This window comes from Eretmochelys imbricata, chromosome 9, assembly GCF_965152235.1.
Source record: "Eretmochelys imbricata isolate rEreImb1 chromosome 9, rEreImb1.hap1, whole genome shotgun sequence".
Taxonomy (NCBI): Eukaryota; Metazoa; Chordata; order Testudines; family Cheloniidae; genus Eretmochelys; species Eretmochelys imbricata.
Window position 1 is genome coordinate 91,821,800 of NC_135580.1, and position 17,572 is coordinate 91,839,371.

Sequence of the window (17,572 nt, forward strand, 5' to 3'; positions counted from 1 at the left end):
ATACTGCTGGATAATGCGTGTGGTGTTTAATGTGCTCCTAATTGCCAAAGTGAGCTGAGCGGCCTCCATGCTTGCCTTGGTATGGCGTCCGCACAGAATAAAGACGCGGAACGATTGTCTGCCATTGCTCTGATGGAGGGAGGGGCAACTGACGACACGGTTTACAGGGTTGGCTTCAGGGAGCTAAAATCAACAAAGGGGGTGTCTTTACATCAAGGAGTATTTCAGGCAGGACTTCACGGAGGGTTCCAATAAGAAATGGTGCACCTAAGTTATTGTTCTTATTAGAACAAGGAGGTTAGCCTGGCCACTGATTGATACATGGCTAGATTTACCTCGCTGCACCTTCTCTGTGACTGACTGCAGTGTGACCTAGAGGAATGAGTCCCCTAGACAGGGGAAGGGGGGAAGCAAATGAGTACAAAACAAATCTGGTCTATTTCTTGTTTTGATCCACTCCATCTCTCTTTTACATCTTTGGCTGGCAGCAGACGGTGCAGAAGGACTGCATGCTATCCACATCTCATGGCTGCTCGGCAGAAGATGGTACAGTACAACTGCTAGCCATCCTCATCTCTTGCCTGCCTGGCAGAAGATGGTACAATACGACTGCTAGCAATCCTCATCTCTTGCCTGCCTGGCAGAAGATGGTACAATACGACTGCTAGCAATCCGTATCGCCTGCCTGCTCACCATAAGACGGTTCAATAGGACTGACTGCAGGACTAAAGAGAATGACCTGGTCAAGTCACTCCAAATTTAGTCTCTGCGCCCATGTCTGTCCAGGCGCTCCCAGCCGACGTGGCCAGGAGCACCCCGGACATGACGATGACGGCTACCAGTCGTACTGTACCATCTGCTGCCACAAGGCAAGGGGTTGCTGCTACTGTGTAGCAATGCCGTACCGCGTCTGCCAGCACCCACGAGACATAGGGTGACGGTTACCTGAGCGGGCTCCATGCTTGCCATGGTATGGCGTCTGCACAGGTAACTCAGGAAAAAAGGAGCGAAACGATTGTCTGCCCTTGCTTTCATGGAGGGAGGGAGGGAGGGAGGGAGGGAACGGGGGCCTGACAATATGTACCCAGAACTACCCGCGACAATGTTTTAGCCCCATCAGGCATTGGGATCTCAACCCAGAATTCCAATGGGCAGCGGAGATTGCGGGAACTGTGGGATAGCTACCCACAGTGCAACGCTCCGGAAGTCGACTCTAGCCTCAGTCCTGTGGAAGCGATCCGCCGAGTTAATGCACTTAATGCACTTAGAGCATTTTCTGTGAGGACACACACACTCGAATATATAAAACCGATTTCTAAAAAAACGACTTCTATAAATTCGACCTTATTCCGTAGTGTAGACATACCCTCACTATTCTGTTATTCAATGAAAAGGCTGCTACCTTCACAGCAAAAACATTTAAAACAAAGTTCTCATTATCCTTAGCTTTAGGATGCTATTACTACAATTCAGCTAATCATGCAACCCTTACCTGATTTTGCCTGCAAATGAAGATGAAACATCTCGTATTTGCATAATAATTAAAACCTGATTATTTCTGAAATGTAATAACCTCACACTGTCATACTGAAATTGTTGTGAAGTATTTCATGGTGACGCTTCAAGTCAAAATGTTTTGCAAAACCATGTCATGAAGACCCATTGCTGCTCCTACCAATCTTATATAAAACTAATTTTTAAAATTATGTTCCTTTACACCAACGTTAGCTAACAATTTTTACTCTAGACCACTGACATGCTGGGAATAAAAGTGCTTTAGCTATAGACTTTTCAGTTCCACCAAAAGTGCAACCCAATTGTAATGTTCTCAAAATGTAACTGATTCTTTTATTGCTAAAGATGAAAAGTGGCAGGGAAATTCTTCATTCTTAGATCTCAATGTCAGAAATGTAATAGTCTCCCATCCCCCAGCTGATGTTTCTCAACAATTAAAGGTTTCTAGTTTATATAAGAGTTGACAACCAAGGGTGAAAGTGAGGTGGACTGAAAACGAAAGTGTTCATCAATCTTGACAGGTATTAGAAAGAAATATCCAGCTGTTACTGTTTGGAGCACATTGAAGGGTTAAAAATATTACTGAACTCAAGTAACTTGGCACCTTTATAAATCAGATGAATTCTAACCACTGTCAAGTCAGAGTGTTAGCTGGGCTGTGGGAGTCCAACACTTGCTGTGTGAAGTTAAGAAACACACACTGCAGCGGGCTGTACTCTATATCAGAAAGCAGAATTTGTAGTTTACCTCATTAAGTGTACTTGCAAAACAACAGTAACTCAATATTCAATAATGGCAACAATAAAATATTATTCCAGGGACTGCTGATTATATTGTGCATGACCTTTCATTGTTACTTTGTCAGTTTACCTACGAAGAGGTCTGAGTGCCCAAAAAACAAAAACTGCTGCTGAACGTATAGCAATGTCTGCTACTGTGAATTTCCCCCATCAGCTTTTTTCACTGTAGAGGACAGCAGCAGTAATTGAGAAATCTAAGCATTTATGCCACTCTTTTTGGTTCTTAAAACAATTGACATCAGTATTTTAAGTATTTTTTTTAAATCTAAATAAAATTAAACAAGTTGTCCCTCCTTACTGAACAGCACAAAGTCAACACACGAACCAGCCCAGCTAACTTGTAAAGCCTCAAATATTACCCACAATTCAAGATGACTTACTATTCTATACAGAAGTCTCTAGCTTTTAATATATTGACATATACAAACCATTTTTTTCATTGCTACAATTCAACAACCTCCTGAGCATTAGAGTGCACTATTTGACAGAGAATGTATTAACATCCATGAAAATTTTGTTACTTCAGCAGGTACGCACAGGACAATGTATTTTTGTGCCTTACAGCATGACAGGGTGAATTAAGGACATAATACCCTAAGCTCCATATCTTATTTTTAGATTTTCTAGTTTAAATCAAGTTTGTTCAAACAATTTTTATATATATATATATATAAAATCTTTGCCTTTATATAAGAGGGATTTGCTTTTCCATGCACTGATTCATAAAAGACTAATGTCACAAGGGAAATTTTGGAACAATTTTTTTGACAAGTGACATTACAGTTCACATCTATAAGTGCATATACACATGTGCAAATAAAAAAAAAAATATGGTCACAGACTGTTTCCCTAACAATCTCTTTTTAAAAAAATTCCCTGGAAACTTTTTTAAACAAATAAGCATTTCTGTGCCAAGATCCTAACAGTGAAACTAACTTAATTGATTTTCAGCGTCTCAGCACACAGAGAAATGAAAAAAAAATAACCTAAACAAGTGAATCAGATATTAAAATCTTGGATGAATAATCTAATGTGTTGCTGTTATCATACGTAAAGAAACATTTTAATGTATTAATTTTAGGCCAGTGTGCTTTCCATTACAGGAGACATGGTTCTAGGAGTTTGATATGGTGTCAATTTAGCATTTTAAAATTACATAAATTCTGTATGCATGCCAAGAGTTGCTAATAGATACATTTTATAAATTGAAAAGTAAATGAAATTCTGTAGCATGCAGTGAATTTTCCTAATAAAAATTCCCACAGATTTGTGGAGGTTCTCCATGCAGAATACATCAATCTAAGGTTTAGAAAGACTTGTGCTAGTTGGCCATATGGATAACATTTAGCATAAGACAGACATTTAATGTTAACCTTTATATTTCGCTTGACTGATCAAGCTGATATTTTTCATCCGTCACTCTATTTAAAAAAAAAAAAAAGAGCCACTGTGTCTAAATGTCACCAGACAAAACATACCTGATTACGGTGTTAAAATGCAGCTCCTCTAAATCCAAATAGTGTACTGTACATGCAGCTTTCAATTACTGGGTTTACAGTTTAGCTCACTCTCCTACTCTCAAAAAGGAAAAAGTGATATTAGCTGCAAAATGCAGCTTTAATACAAGTTATAAAAAATACTAAGTCTACATAGCCACCTAAAAAGACAATTTACACCTAATTTTAGGTGTAAATTTTAGGTGTAATCATTTTCATATACAATTTTAAAAAATAATTTTATAAGTACAACTAAAATGGACAATGCTAGGGCATGGGAGTAGCTTATATTGTGTTAACGTCTTTGAAGTTTACTTCATATTTACTGCTCTACTTTTTTTTTTTTTTTTTTAAAAGCAGTTTAGTAGTTTTGAATCCTGTTCAGTTGATAACTTGTCCATCATGCATACTCCAGAATGTAGAGCAGCATGCACAGAGATTTAGCTGTAGCAGCATTAACAGCAGGGCCCCAGTCTTGCCAAGTCCTGTGCATGACTTCACTCACATAAAGTCATGTTGCACTGAGGTCAAAATGACTGCTCGCACATATAAAAGTTACACAAGTGTTTTGCTGGATTGAAATCTAAATCTGCTTCCATATGCTGAAAATACGGGAACCTTAGAAGTGTTTCACCAGCCTGATCTGACCCCTATATTTAAGAAGTACAAAAATACCCTCAGAGTGGGGTAATCTGGAAGCAGATCATGTAGCCTTACTGCACAATAGTCAGGACCCATATATCTAAGGTGAACAGGCGGAGTGGAGTGGCGGAGGCCCCCAGTCTGCCTCTGAGAGGTAGGGCTTAGTGGACTACTGGTAATGGCAAGTTGGCTAAATGCTCTGGAACTTCTTAAAAACCTTGCCTTTGGGCTTTTTGGTACTGCCAAGGCTTAATGCATCATGCAAGGGAGTATAGCGCTTCCTTGAAGCCAGTCATCCACATGAAAGCTGGCTTACAAAGCACAGCCCTTCCTTTCCCTACTTTAAAAGGGTGACCCAAGATGCATAATGCAGAGATTGTAGGCACAGGAGAATGCAATATGACCTTTTGTCTCCTTCACCCTCTGTAAAGTTATCTTTACCAGCTTCTCAAATAAGTTCTTTTCTGTGCAAGGCAGATACTTGGAGCTTTCTTTTTAGGTCTCTTCACCGAATCTGACACCTACTGCCAAGCAGAATTAGGTCCAGAAGGAAAACGATGAGAGCATATGGAGCAGCATTTATAGTCAGCAGAAAGTGGTGTCTGATGGTCAGGCTCAATTTTTTACCCTGCTACTGTTACAGTCAAAAATCAAAACACCCTGAGGCCTAGAGAAATTTCAACAGCCTCATGTTGAGGATCTAAGACCCAAAAGCGTGAATGATAAACAAACAGTAACTTATATAATCAAAAATTTAAGATAATGTTAGTATTTATAGTAAATAATACATAAAAAGCCAGAGAGACAAATAGACTTGTAATTGTTAAATTATTAAAATAAAAATGTGTTCACAACACAATGCAGGGAGCAAGTACATGGGTGGTGCCTGTAACAATCAGAGCTCAGCATAATGGATGGATCTGTTAACCCTAGCCTTTTTCTTCATTAGACTTCCTGCCTCACAGCGGTTTCCTTTCTGGCTTGATGAGTGCTGATGTCAATACTACCCACTGATTGGTACAGGAGTCGGTAGGCCTCCCTATAAGAAGTAAATTAGCTTTCTTCAAACCCCTTGCTCCAGCAGAAAACAGTGGTTATACCAATATCGTTAGCCCAAAGTGAGCTCTGATACCACGGTGATGGACAACCTTATAAGAATCTAAATATATAGTTCCAAGAATAGGAAACAAGTAGCTGCTGGGCAGAAATTAAACATCTGAAACACACAGATTATTTCAGATTTAAAAAATATGATCTGAGTATATAAAACTGTTCAGATGATGGGCAATATTAAGTTTGCTCTTTTGAAGCTGCTTTCATTTAAGGATTTCTCTCAGGCAAATTTGTTCAAAATAGCTTGGCAAGGAAGCATTTTGTTAAGAAGCACTGCATACAATTCAAGAGAAACTCCAGAGCAAGAAAATCATGCTTTCACATGGGAGGTAAGAAGCTAGGTAACAACCTTAGATGCACCACAGTGCATCCACTTACTGATCACCCATCACACACAACGTCTACATTTCATAGCTCTCAGGGTCCCATAGGGGAGCTCAAAATTTAGTTACAGTCATGGGTCAGAGTCATGTTCTGAGCTTTTTAAAAAAAACCCCTCTCCTTACCTCCCTAGATAATGAAATATTCTTTTGTATTGCAAAGCCATGTTCAGTATGTCAAATCTGTTCATGAGAGAGTCTGAAGAGGTCCAAAATATGCGGCAGGGCAGAAGGCACAGTGTCCCCACTCATCACTCACTGTGATTACTGGGCTGAAACTCCCTAAATCAGTTCCCCACAGGAAGAAATCTAGCCTCCATATCAGAGTATGTCAATTATGATTCTGATCATAAGGCCTATCTATAGTTGGCTTTCAACCCATCCCTTCATCACTTTACTCCCACCCTGTACTTGGAAAAGACAAGGTAACAACCAAAAACCAAAAGGGACTCTTCCATATGCATCACAATGTAATAAGTCTTAAATTGAATAGCTTCATTTCACATGGGCTCACTCACTCTTCTTCCGCCAGGAACCTCCCTGGCTCAGTACTGAAGTCTATATTAAGTGATCGCTGACAGATGCTTTAGACAAGTTTAAAAAATATTTAAGGAACAGCCAATTTGCCATGGGAGAAAACTCCTTGCAGACCCAAAAGCTGGTAGTCAACAAAATGCTGATCTTGTCAGCAAAGACCATTGAAACATGGCACTAATTACTTATTTAGCCAGAAGAAACAGGCCATTTTCCCTAGGCTTTACATCACCATAATTTAAGTCTATCCTGACTATTAATGTACCACAAGAGTGCCATGGAGTAAGGTAGGAGTTACAGGAGAAAGTCTTCCCCGCTACCACAATGCAGGCTGGGAGTGATACAGTTATCTACCTGACAGTCTTTTATCCCAAAAGAAGCATACAAGCCCAGTGGGCAGACTGATGAGGAGCTAGGATCACAAAACAACACACCTCCTCCTTGTGTATTCTACCTATGCAACGGCTGGCAATTTGAAACCCACACCAATCGTGTCAGGACCTGCCAAAGCAGGAAAGTAGGGATCTACTGTAGAATCTCAGAATTATGAACACCAGAATTACAAACTGACTGGTCAACCACACACTTCATTTGGAACAAGAAGTACGTGAGCAGGCAGCAGCAGAGATGGGGGAAAAAAGCAAACAGTACAATACTGTGTGAAACGTAAACTAATAAAAAAAAGGAAAAGTTAAAAAACAAAGGTTTGACAAGGTCAGGAAACTGTTCCTGTGCTTGTTTCATTTAAATTAAGACACTTAAAAGCAGCATTTTCCTTCTGCATAGTAAAGTTTCAATGCTGTATTAAATCAATGTTCAGTTGTAAACTTTTGAAAAAAACCCACAACCATAACATTTTTTTCAGAGTTACGAACATTTCAGAGTTATGAACAACCACCATTCCTGAGGTGGTAATAACTCTGAGGTTCTATTGCACTTCCTCCACAGCGTTCCCTTTCTTTCTCCAAGGAAGGCATCCTCTGATTTTGTTAAAAAGAAAAGGAGGACTTGTGGCACCTTAGAGATTAACACATTTATTTGAACATAAGCTTTCGTGAGCTACAGCTCACTTCATTGGATGCATTCAGTGGAAAATACAGTGGGGAGATTTATATACACAGAGAACATGAAACAATGGGTGTTACCATACACAATGTAACAAGAGTGATCAGGTAAGGTGAGCTATTATTAACAGGAGAGCTGGGGGTGGGGGGAGAGGGGGAGGGAACCTTTTGTAGTGATAATCAAGGTGGGCCATTTCCAGCAGTTGACAAGAACATCTGAGGAACAGTGGGTGGGGTTGTAGATCCTTGATGATGCGTTGGAGAGGATCTACAACCTATCCTGAAGGACGACCCATCACTCTCACAGATCTTGGGAGACAGGCCAGTCCTTGCCTACAGACAGCCCCCCAGCCTGAAGCAAACACTCACCAGCAACCACACACCACACAATAGAACCACTAACCCAGGAACCTATCCTTGCAACAAAGCCCGTTGCCAACTGTGTCCACATATCTATTCACGGGACACCATCACAGGGCCTAATCACATCAGCCACACTATCAGAGGCTCGTTCACCTGCACATCTACCAATGTGATATATGCCATCATGTGCCAGCAATGCCCCTCTGCCATGTACATTGGCCAAACTAGACAGTTTCTACGTAGAAGAATAAATGGACACAAATCAGACGTCAAGAATTAGAACATTCAAAAACCAGTCTGAGAACACTTCAGTCTCTTTGGTCACTCTATTACAGACCTAAAAGTGGCAATCCTTCAACAAAAAAACTTCAAAAACAGACTCCAATGAGAGACTGCTGAATTGGAATTAATTTGCAAACTGGATACAATTAACTTAGGCTCGAATAAAGACTGGGAGTGGGTGGGTCATTACACAAAGTAAAACTATTTCCCCATGTTTATTCCCCACCCCCACTGTTCCTCAGACATTCTTAACTGCTGGAAATGGCCCACCTTGATTATCACTACAAAAGTTTCCCTCCCCCACAGCTCTGCTGTTAATAATAGCTCACCTTACCTGATCACTCTTGTTACAGTGTGTATGGTAACACCCATTGTTTCATGTTCTCTGTGTATATAAATCTCCCCACTGTATTTTCCACTGAATGCATTCGATGAAGTGGGCTGTAGCTCACGAAAGCTTATGTTCAAATAAATGTGTGTTAGTCTCTACGGTGCCACAAGTCCTCCTGTTCTTTTTGCTGATACAGACTAAAACGGCTGCTACTCTAACATCTGATTTTTTTAGACTCCCAAGATATGCAGCAGAGCATTTACAAGTTATAAAACATAAGCAATACATTTTAAGATTTTTCTTAAAAACAAAGTTTTTTTTGATAAGTTGATTATAAAAGCTATTCAGCAACAGCTTTTAAAGTACATCTATGAAGAGATGATGCTTAGCAGAGTTTAGCCAAACATACTCTTTGTTATTCAGGTTCAACAGCTTGCTTTAACTGTCACCTATAAAATTGTATCACATGACAAATAAAAGTGAAAACAGCCAGTTTGTTAACATTATTACTGTACTTCAAGAATATCCATGGCAACAGACTGATGACAAATGTACGGCACTTGCTTAAAAAACAGCAGCTCAAAAACATCTGCAATGGATGGCTATGCCTATGGCGAGCCTTGGGACATTAAAATAAAACTGAGCTACAAAACACAACTATGTACACAACAAACACCCTAGAAGTCCCAAATGACCAACACAGTAATAAGCTAAATATTTAGTTCTAAAAATTGCTAATACGTTTAATGATAATTTTCATTTTCAAAGTAAAAATTGATTTACTTGCTATAGTTGAGCACATTATTTAAATCCAAGAAGCAAAAGGGAGCTGCATTCCCTGCTCTGTTTTGCAGGTTATTGAAGTAGCCAATAACAACTGTGGAAGCGCAGAATCCCAGGTATAAAAAACTTTTCACTTTTAAAAAAATGTATCACATTTTATAATTTTTTAAATACAGTGTTCCAAGAAAACAGGTAGTAAACAATTACTGATCACATTCTGATTCATATTTGATACACTGACTTTTCCATATAATTCTCTTAAATTTTTCTTTTTTCCCTAAGAGAATTAAAGCAGATGACATTTTTATTTGGATTTGACAGCTAAAAGAGTGAATTTTTAGTTAACCATCTCAGAAGACAAACATGTTGGGAAACAAATGGTTCAGAAGGCTGAAATGGTTTCAATAACACCTCCATAATGTCTTTTACAAAGCACCATACCAGGAAGCAATGCACAAGGTCCTAAATTAGCCAACAATGATTCTTATCTGAAACAGTGTGTGTGCAAAAAAAGCATACACATGGAGGGCTAGGGGTTCTTTAAAGACTGGTCACTACTGTGAGATTGGACTGTAGATGCCCTGGACTCAGTAGGAAAGACATTTAATGTTTTATCAGTCACATGAAGAGGGGCTCTTTAAATTATGGGCTTGTGTATGTGTGGTGAATTTTTACTACACTCATCAAGAAGGCTAGTCAGGAGTTTATAGAGTGGACGAGACTCTGGACACTATGGAGGACTAAGCCTGAACTTAGAAGATAACAAATTTACACAGGATGCAGCAATTCATTCTATACCATTCACTTGTAGTCACTTTCACATAATCCGGCGTACCCTGAGAGCCAATGTTAGGCTCTGACCGCGAATATATATTAAATGTAATCCTTTATCATTCTTTGCAACAAGGTTTATTAAGGGTGTCATAAATATAAGGGGAAGGGTAAACCCCTTTGAAATTCCTCCTGGCCAGGGGAAAGCTCCTCTCACCTGTAAAGGGTTAAGAAGCTAAAGGTAACCTCGCTGGCACCTGACCAAAATGACCAATGAGGAGACAAGATACTTTCAAAAGCTGGGAGGAGGGAGAGAAACAAAGGGTCTGTCTGTATGCTGTGCTTGGCCAGGGATAGACCAGGAATGGAGTCTTAGAACTTTTAGTAAGTAATCTAGCTAGGTATGTGTTAGATTATGATTTCTTTAAATGGCTGAGAAAAGAATTGTGCTGAATAGAATAACTATTTCTGTCTGTGTATCTTTTTTGTAACTTAAGGTTTTGCCTAGAGGGGTTCTCTATGTTTTTGAATCTAATTACCCTGTAAGATATCTACCATCCTGATTTTACAGGGGGGATTTCTTCATTTCTATTTACTTCTATTTTCTATTAAAAGTCTTCTTGTAAAAAACTGAATGTTTTTTCATTGTTCTCAGATCCAAGGGTTTGGGTCTGTGGTCACCTATGCAAATTGGTGAGGCTTTTTATCCAACATTTCCCAGGAAAGGGGGGGGTGCAAGTGTTGGGAGGATTGTTCATTGTTCTTAAGATCCAAGGGTCTGGGTCTGTAGTCACCTAGGCAAATTGGTGAGGCTTTTTACCAAACCTTGTCCAGGAAGTGGGGTGCAGGGTTTTGGGAAGTATTTTGGGGGGAAAGACGCGTCCAAACAGCTCTTCCCCAGTAACCAGTATTAGTTTGGTGGTGGTAGCGGCCATTCCAAGGACCACGGGTGGAATACTTTGTACCTTGGGGAAGTTTTGACCTAAGCTGGTAAAGATAAGCTTAGGAGGTTTTTCATGCAGGTCCCCACATCTGTACCCTAGAGTTCAGAGTGGGGGAGGAACCTTGACAAAGGGCATTACCAATATTGTTTGTGCTATCCTATTTCCTTTTTTAGTTTGTGCTGCATGTTTTATTCCTTGCAAATAAGCAATGCTAATGTTTGCTACAGTTACTGTGATTACATTATATTTGAAGGTTGCCTGGATACACTAATAAAAATGAATCCATGCTATTCTGACCCAGTTGTGGGACCTGCATGAAAGGGGTCCTTAGAATCTCTTAAAATATCAAGCTGTGTCACCTGGGACAGCATCAAGCATACACAGTATCAACGCACCTGGAAGAGGCATAAGTAAAATATTTTAAAGTTGGAAATATTTTTACAAGGAGATTAGGTGTAAGTATATGACAGACTGGTGTGCCACTTCTAAACAGCAACTAGCAGCTGCAAATATTCTGAACATTTGTTTTTGAAACTGGAAAATTCTCTCTAACTGTAGAGTAATTTACAACATTAATTCCCACTTCTTACCCACTGAGTAATTAAGCACTGTGGGGAAAGTCTCTGGGGCAGAATTAATCACAGGACACTGTGAGTGTCAACTCTGATTTATGGCCCCATCTACACCACAAAAATAACCATGTTTAAATATGGTTGTGGACAAACCATGTTGTATGTTTAGGCATGGTTATTTCTGTAGTGTAGACATGGCCTAAGCAGGATAGTAACTAAGCAACTGATTCAGAATACAGGCCATGGCAAGAAGGCTTTACAAGTAAAGCATTTAGAATTACCATTTGTCTCAGAAATTTTATTTTCTTGCAAAATGTGCACTCATTTACCTGTAACTTGTAAGTTTCAAAGGCTGGTTGTGCTTTACATTTTATTAGAGCACTAAAGATTGTTAACCAATGAGGAAACAGAGCAGGTGAGCTGAATTTTAAGCAAAAAGTTGGTATAATTATACCAATGGATGCATCATGCATATATTATATATATTTGCTTATGAAATATGAGAGCAACTTTTCTAAGCTTAAACCTGCAGTGGCATTTATCTGAAACATTTCCCAAGCCGAAGTTATACAATCTTTGTCCCTCACAGGGTTTGTTTTTGTCTTTTGCATAATACAAAATTTCATTCACTCAAATATTTTATTCCAAAATGCCTAAGAGGAGTCCACATTATTGAGTACTTGCCCACAAATTTCAGTTTTATTCCATGACACCATATTTTCAGCGATACCAAGGAACCCTGGTGAAAGTATTCCCTCTCCTATAGGCATAGACCCAAAAATCCAGATTTGTTAGCTTCACTGTCAATGAACTTCTTCCATAAGATTTTTATCTGCAATAAATCTGTGCAAATTCAGTACAGTATTAACTTCTAATTATATTATTCACTAATAATTGCCAATAAAATATGGGCTGGCTCACTACCTCTACTTGTCCTAAATGTCAATTGCCAGGAGACTCACTTTGATTGCTTCGGAGACTGCCGAACAATTCAATGTTTGGAGAGGGGGAAGTAGGGGTGGGGGAAATCAAACAGCTTAAGTAGCATTATATTAACATGACCAGGAAAGACGTAACTTATGTTTTCTGACGGGCAATGATAACAACTGTATGGGTCACAGGGGATTTGGAAGATACAAGTATACGTATTTAATAATAGTAGATATACTTGGATGTTTTTAAATGGCAAAGATCTTAAGATAAATGAATTTCAAGGAATACAGTTCTTCTGTATAGATTAGACATGGGGTGGCGATTCTTTTTGTAAGTAATCATGCAAGGGACTGGACTAGAAGACCTCTTGAGGTCCCTTCCAGTCCTACGATTCTATGCATCTACGGTGCCTGTCACCAGGTACAGTAATTAATTGAGAACGGTGAGGAAACAATTCTGCATTTAAAAAAAGGGATTAAAGAGTACAATAGTGCTAACTTACCAAATTATGTGACTGTGGAAAAGCATGTTTTGTAAGGATTTCAAATATATCTCTTCTGCTGTGACCTTCTTGTTTCAGTGCAAACCGTAGATTTCTCATATCCTAAAATGAGGACAATTACCTTTTAAAAAATAAGCAAAGTAGTACAGTATCTTTACTTTATTTATAAGTATTGTATTGTATGATGATGATTTAGAATGTACTCAATGTATCAAAAACAAATATGAATGTTCATTTTAAGATCTCTCCTACTTCATGGTGTAAAAAAAAAAAGGGTACTTTATTTTAAGGCATAAAGAATTTAACAACTTCACATACAATATTTGGTTGGAATAAAGAGTTTTACCTTACTGTGCAACACTGGTGCTCCTCCTCTTTGGCTTAAAACGGTCAGAAGCAATATTATTTGATTCATTAGCAAGTCTCATGGGCTACTGAATGTTTGTGGATGATGAGTTATTCTATGTTTACAACATGAGTACTTTGCCAACAAGCTGTCTAGACTACACTGTACTCAGACATTTCCTCTTGATTAACTTTAAAATTAAGAAATTTGCATGTTACTGTTGAGAACAGAGTCTATGGCTTACATATTCCATTCAAGAGTTATATAAAGGACTCCTGGATTATCAAAAAGGAATTCCTCTCATAACCGTATTTTCTGTGGCAATATACACAGCCACAAATCTTGTGAGACTTAAGAAAACAGATGTATTGTTTTACAAGTATGCCTGCACCTTTGGGTTAAGGTCCTTTTTTTGGCAATGAAACCTAATATAACTATTTGACCCTTCCTATAAGACAATGGGTGGGTCTTTTAAGAAGTCTATAAGATAATATATTAATGACCAGTAGGGTCCATAAAATAAGGAACTATAGGTGCATGAATTATGGCCTTGTTTCATAAAAGTGATTAAAATCCCACTGATGCGCCCTAAAACTGCGTATTACAATACAAGATCATTGGTCTACTACTACAAAATGCTATCTTTCTCCCTGCATTTGGTGACAACAGCAGTTACACATTATAATTATTTTCCTAGATAGTTCTGAAAAGCTATTTCTTTAGATTTAGCTGTAGGATGGGGCGGGGGGTGAGCACATTTTGGATAAAAGTAAATTTACCCTATGTATTCCAAATTGCTGGATGAACAAAATACTTTGTTTTCTAATTTCTGCAAAAGATGTATGCAATGAAAAATTGACATCCATGAATTCTCTCTTTTTAATGAATTGTTGCAAGTCTTACTTTACAAGTAATATCTAGTCCATAGGAATTTTCTCCTCTACTTGAAGCTCCTCCCATTTTCTCAATCCTTGCAATTACACCCAGAGGAACATCCAATATCACAACTGGATCCTGGAAAGAAAGGATAAAATATAAAAATAAATACAGTATTACTGCCATTAAGCTTCATACAAAACTTCTTTAAAATCACAAGATATATAATCTATTATAGTCATAAAAATACACATAGCAGGTGTCATGTATTCTGTAAATGAGTTTGTTTCTTGCTTTAACTTTGCAATGCAAAGACTCAAAACTGACCTGGTGATAAGTTCTTTTCCTCCCAATGTACGTTGAAAAATTGTGAAGTCACTCTATATCCCTGCCTGTCTGATTTTTTTTCAAGAACTGCCAATTTGTGTCTAGTTTCACTCAAGATATTGATGAAAAGAGGAAAAAGCATAGAAGACACCTTGTAGTGACACTACATTAGCTCTGACTGTGTAATTGTAGGTAGAACAGAAATCAGTGAACTGAGAAGTTATCCAGAGGTGCTACAGTTCTAGTAAGGCTATTGGTTTGGATCTGTCAGACAAATAGATTCATTCTCAAAAGTGTTAACAATATTCATACAATTAAGAAAAAATATAGCTTTAAAGTAAGTTGAGCTGGTTTGTAATTTTCTGTTAATGTTTGAAACGATAAATGACTGCACAGATATCTGAGAAAAGTAATGAATAGTTTTCATCTTTCAAAGGCAACACCACAATCTTGCCTGCATTCATTTGTAAGAGTACAAACTAAGCTAAGACAATGAAACCTGCAAAATTATATACTAACTTTTTTAAATTAAGCAGTAAAATTAAAACCATATTGATTATTAAAAACCTAATATTTCTGCTACTATCTTAACTGAACATAACCTTCCTTTTGCTAACAATGCAAATCTTCTCTGTGACAGCTCTATTTTTCTTCACATGAACTCTGCTGCAGGAATAAATTACTCTTGTATTGGCAACGTAAAACTATTGTCACAGCAATGAACTTTAGCACTGAAGAGGAAAATTGCCCACTCTTGTTGTATCTAAATATTGCCAACTTTTTGCATCCAAGTAATAAAAACTGTCTGAGATCACAATGATCTCAGTTCAAGGGTTCTAAAACCTTGAGTCTGATCACAACAGAGCAGCCCATGATTTAGTTTTATTCTGTTTTGTACTCATAATTTCTTGAGCAGCCATTGCTATCCCCCCAGCAGTGCTGTTCTACGGGCAGAGATTCATAGATTTCAAGGCTAGAAGGGACCAAAACAACAACTGCATCTCATTACTGATCTTCAGTTATGCAGATTTGCATTGTGCAAATGTTTACACACACTACTCACTATTTCCACACTTCTTAAGTATAGTCTGTAGTTCGTAACATACAGTCTTCCTTTAACAGCACCATTAAATGGACAAACGTAGATAACTTCCTTGTCTGTAAAGGAAACACAGCATTTACCTTTAAAATATTATGAAAAAAGCATAATTTAGGAGTTAAAGACAACACTAATAAGAGCAATAAAAAGGATGACTGTACTCATAATAAAAATTTTATTAAGAGAAGGACCCACATGAGGGGAAAACTTTGACATGTTAATTAATAGACATTTAGGAAAAAAAGTTGAATGTTTCAGGTTCTACAACCGCCCCGAGTCGGTTGATTTCTGACTACATCTGTATCTTCCTCTTTCTCACTGCTGTGCGAAAGAACTACACAAACATGAGGCAGCGACTGGGATTTAAAATTCCTTTTGTAGCTGCTGGACTGTTCCTTTAAGATTCCACAGTGAAAACATTCTTAATGTTGATATTGTTTCATCTTTTGATGCTCTGCAATAAGTTCTCTTGTGTCAAGGTACACAGTTCTATTTGTAAGGTGTGTCGGGGCTCATCATTAACAGTTCACACTGGGGAGAACTACTCAATTTCACTTTGACCAGAACCAAAGAACAGTTCATAGGGCAGCCTATAATGCAAATACTGGAGCCCTGGAGGCACCCTAAATACATCAGTACCACTACGACCAATTAGTGAGGGCATTTACAATGCAAGGAAATACTACTACATATATAAATAACTGCTCTTAAGATCTATCATAAGCTTTGTGAAGAAATCTTATAGTAGTTATTATTACTGCTCTCATTAAACAGAGATTTCATTGTGCAGTATATCCATTTTTTCTCCCCACTTATTCCCCTGGCCCACTGTCCCCACGCACCCACCCATATCAGGATTTCCCACTCACTCTGTAGTACCCTAACAACATAAGGAAAATCCAGGAAGCCATTCCTGCTCCCCCTGATATACCCTGCCTCCAATCCCTCCATCACTTGCTCTATTAAAAATCTAGAAAATTCCCATTAGAAAAATATTTAAAACCAGTTAAGGTTTTCATAAGTGTGATATCTCTCCAAAACAAACCATTAGATACAAAGAATATGTCTACACAGCAACCAGACACCCACAGCTGGCCCATGCTAGCCAACATGGGATTGCGGGGCTCGTGCTGTGGGACTGTTAAATTTCTGTGTAGACTTCCAGGCTTAGGCTGGAGCACAGGCTCAGGGACCCGGAGAAGTGTAAGGGTCCCAGAGCCTGGGCTCCATCCTGAGCCCAAAAGTCTACATAGCAATTAAACAGCCCTGCAGCTAGAGCCCCACAAGCCCAAGTCAGCTAGCAAGGCAGCTATGGGTATATAGTTGCTGTGTAGATATACCCAAAGGAATGTCAAGCTAAAGGACTCCTTTTAATCGGACCCTAACACCCACACAGCACATTTCCACTGAGGGTGGTAGACTCCACACCTTCACAAGGATCAGCCTTCTGTCTCCAACACATAAGGAAACACTGCATACAGACTTCCTCACACTGTAATGCAAAAACCTTCCTTACAATATCATATATCCCAAACATAACAGGGCAACACTTAGCACACAAGTCAACGTTGACACATGCTTATGTTGCTGAAGTTGTAGTTAAAGTTGCACATTATTGTGTGAGGGAAAGTGATGTGTTGTGTGCAGCATATAAAAAGGGAATGTGGGAGTCCTGTCATTAAAAATATGCTGTATGGGCAGTAAGTTACAACTAAGAGGCGTCCCTTACCTTGGCATTCTCTTGCATTTAAGGGTTTGCATTGCGTGGATGTCACACTTCAACAACCTGAATGTTTTTTTAAAATAAAATGTTTATGGGAGTTCAGTAAAAGTTACCCCACTACAAATTCACAACAGTACAGAGATAAAACTACATACAGATGGCCTACTAATCCTTCA

At 38.6% G+C, this 17,572-nt stretch overlaps 1 protein-coding gene across 8 annotated transcripts in view; it reads right to left on the reverse strand.

The window, feature by feature from the left end:
- MTM1 (myotubularin 1) overlaps positions 1-17,572 on the reverse strand; it is a 78,563-nt gene that overhangs the window by 34,540 nt on the left and 26,451 nt on the right. For 7 of the 8 annotated variants that reach the window (XM_077826155.1, XM_077826149.1, XM_077826152.1 and 4 more), the window contains 3 exons: positions 15,638-15,732; positions 14,275-14,385; positions 13,026-13,127 (listed from right to left, as the gene is read on the reverse strand). In XM_077826155.1, coding sequence (XP_077682281.1) covers positions 13,026-13,127; positions 14,275-14,385; positions 15,638-15,732 — 308 coding nt within the window. Of the gene's footprint in view, positions 1-13,025; positions 13,128-14,274; positions 14,386-15,637; positions 15,733-17,402; positions 17,460-17,572 lie in introns of all 8 variants that reach the window. The other variant, XM_077826156.1, reaches the window with a different exon arrangement.